At 47.2% G+C, this 2,114-nt stretch overlaps 1 protein-coding gene across 1 annotated transcript in view; it reads right to left on the minus strand.

The window, feature by feature from the left end:
* The window catches only part of POLD3 (polymerase (DNA-directed), delta 3, accessory subunit), a 34,595-nt gene that overhangs the window by 31,566 nt on the left and 915 nt on the right, over positions 1 to 2,114 (minus strand). The window contains exon 2 of the mRNA XM_015418986.1: positions 197 to 252. Coding sequence (XP_015274472.1) covers positions 197 to 252 — 56 coding nt within the window. The remainder of the gene's footprint in view (positions 1 to 196; positions 253 to 2,114) is intronic.

Raw genomic sequence — 2,114 nt, forward strand, 5'->3', positions numbered from 1 at the left:
CATCATGTTAAAATAAAACATTCCATAATCAATTTCTTTTCTTTTTTCAATTTTTCCAGTTTTTCGGGGGGGGGGGAAGGCTTCAGGAAAAAAACGGGGAAAACGTTTTTACCCAGATTTTTCCGGGTCTTCACATCTCTAATTTCATCCACCCCCAAAATGCAGGGCACCAAAAAATATATATATCAGTACTTACTGCTTAGCCTGGTTGACGTGAACACCGAGCGTATAGCTCAGCCATTTGTATGTCACCTGCAAAAAAAAATAACATCACCATTGGCAAAGGGATGGCCTTTTTTTCATTATCTCTGTAGCCCTCCTTATCAACAGCAGCTTGCTCAGCACTCCATCCAAGCATAGACGACCATTACTTGAAGGCAGGAGTGATAATAAATTATGCTGTGACCGCTGACGGGCTGCTGGTCAATTTCAGGTGGACCAAACACCAACTTCCAGTGGGTAGGACTCTCGCACTCTTGAAAAGAATACTGGAGTAGGTTAAGAGCATGCTCAGACCCTGCAAGGCATTTCTAGTATTTTTAAGCAGAAGTGCATTTTTGGGATCACCTAACACACTAGTTGCCAGGTTCCCAGTCAAGCCATTTAGCACACTTTAGCAGCGAATGAAATATGAGATGCTGTGGGTTCAAACTCTTTGTTAGGACTAGGGTGCAAAGGCGGGAAAGCTGAATATAGGTTCAATCCCAAAATTCCATTCACATCCATGTCAGCAGTACTACAATGGCTTTGAAGGATATACAGCCACTATCTAGCCAGGCACAGCCTGAACTTCAAGGACATTTCTTGTGTGAAAGATGTCTTGAAAGTTACCAAGCGTGCCTCCCTAATTCACTACAACCACTCACTTCCCCCCTAGGAATGCAATGGCAGGCGAGGGCAAAGATAAGGGGTATAGGAGACAAGCAAGGCAAGCATACATCAGGTTACAATAAATCAGGGTTCAACTAGCCAGATGCCCGAGTCTGACACTTGTTAGGCCTAAACTGCTCAGAGATTCTACAACTGGATGTAGTTCAGTTGTAACACTTTGTTCAGACTCCTGCAGCAATCAGTTCCCAACAGCTTTCATTCAAAGAAGCAAAGTTTATTGAGATATTGAGAGTATGCAGATATCTTAACCATCTTGTGTTAGAACTGAAGGAAAAGTGCACGCAGCAAACATTCAGACAGGTACCAGTTCACCTGTGCTGAATCCCTCTCACCACCTAAGTTGGACTTCCTCTTCCCAATCAGGCTTCAGATCACAACACAGGAGTGGCTCAGTGGTAAAGCATCTGCTTGGGACGCAGAAGGTCCCAGGTTCAATTCTTGGCATCTCCGATAATAATAAGAGGTAATAAGAGATGCGAAAGACCTCGGCCTGCAAAAGGACCCAGCCAGGTTCGATCCCTGGCACTTTCACTTAAAAGGATCTGGCAGTTGGTGATGTGAAAGACCTCCTCCTGAGACCCTGGACAGCTGCTGACAATCTGAATAGACAATAACGACCTTCATGGACTTCCGGTATTTCGGTACAGGGCAGCTTCATGGGGCCTTCTGCATGCCAAGCAAATGCTCTACCACTGAAGACACACTGCTGCTTTCCTTGTCCTGTAAAGGGTGTGCTCTCCAGTGGGAGAAGCAGCAGCTAGACACCCTGCTCTACCCTGGAGCCACAGCCTTCCCCTGTACATGAAGTTGCCTTATACTGACTCTTGTTCCATCAAGGCCAGTATTGTCTACTCAGACTGGCAGTCGCCCTCCGGGGTCTCAGGGAGAGGTCTTTCCCATCACCTGCCTGGCCCTTTTAACTGGAGATGCCGGGGATTGAACTGGGGACTTTCTGCATGCCATGTAGAGGCTCTTCCACTGAGCCACGGCTCCTCTCCACAGCTTTCCAGGGTCTCAGGCACATCAGCTACTATCTGGTCCTTTTTAACTGGAGATGCAGGGGGTTGATCCTGGGCAACTTCAAGGACATTTCTTGTGTGAAAGAAGTCTTGAAAGTTACCAAGCCCGCCTCCCTAATTCACTACACTCACCACTGAGGACACACTGCTGCTTTCCTTGTCCTGTAAAGGGTGTGCTCTCCAGGGGGGGGGGGGGGCGAGAGT

This window comes from Gekko japonicus, unplaced genomic scaffold (assembly GCF_001447785.1).
Source record: "Gekko japonicus isolate JY-2015 unplaced genomic scaffold, Gekko_japonicus_V1.1 scaffold3212, whole genome shotgun sequence".
Taxonomy (NCBI): Eukaryota; Metazoa; Chordata; class Lepidosauria; order Squamata; family Gekkonidae; genus Gekko; species Gekko japonicus.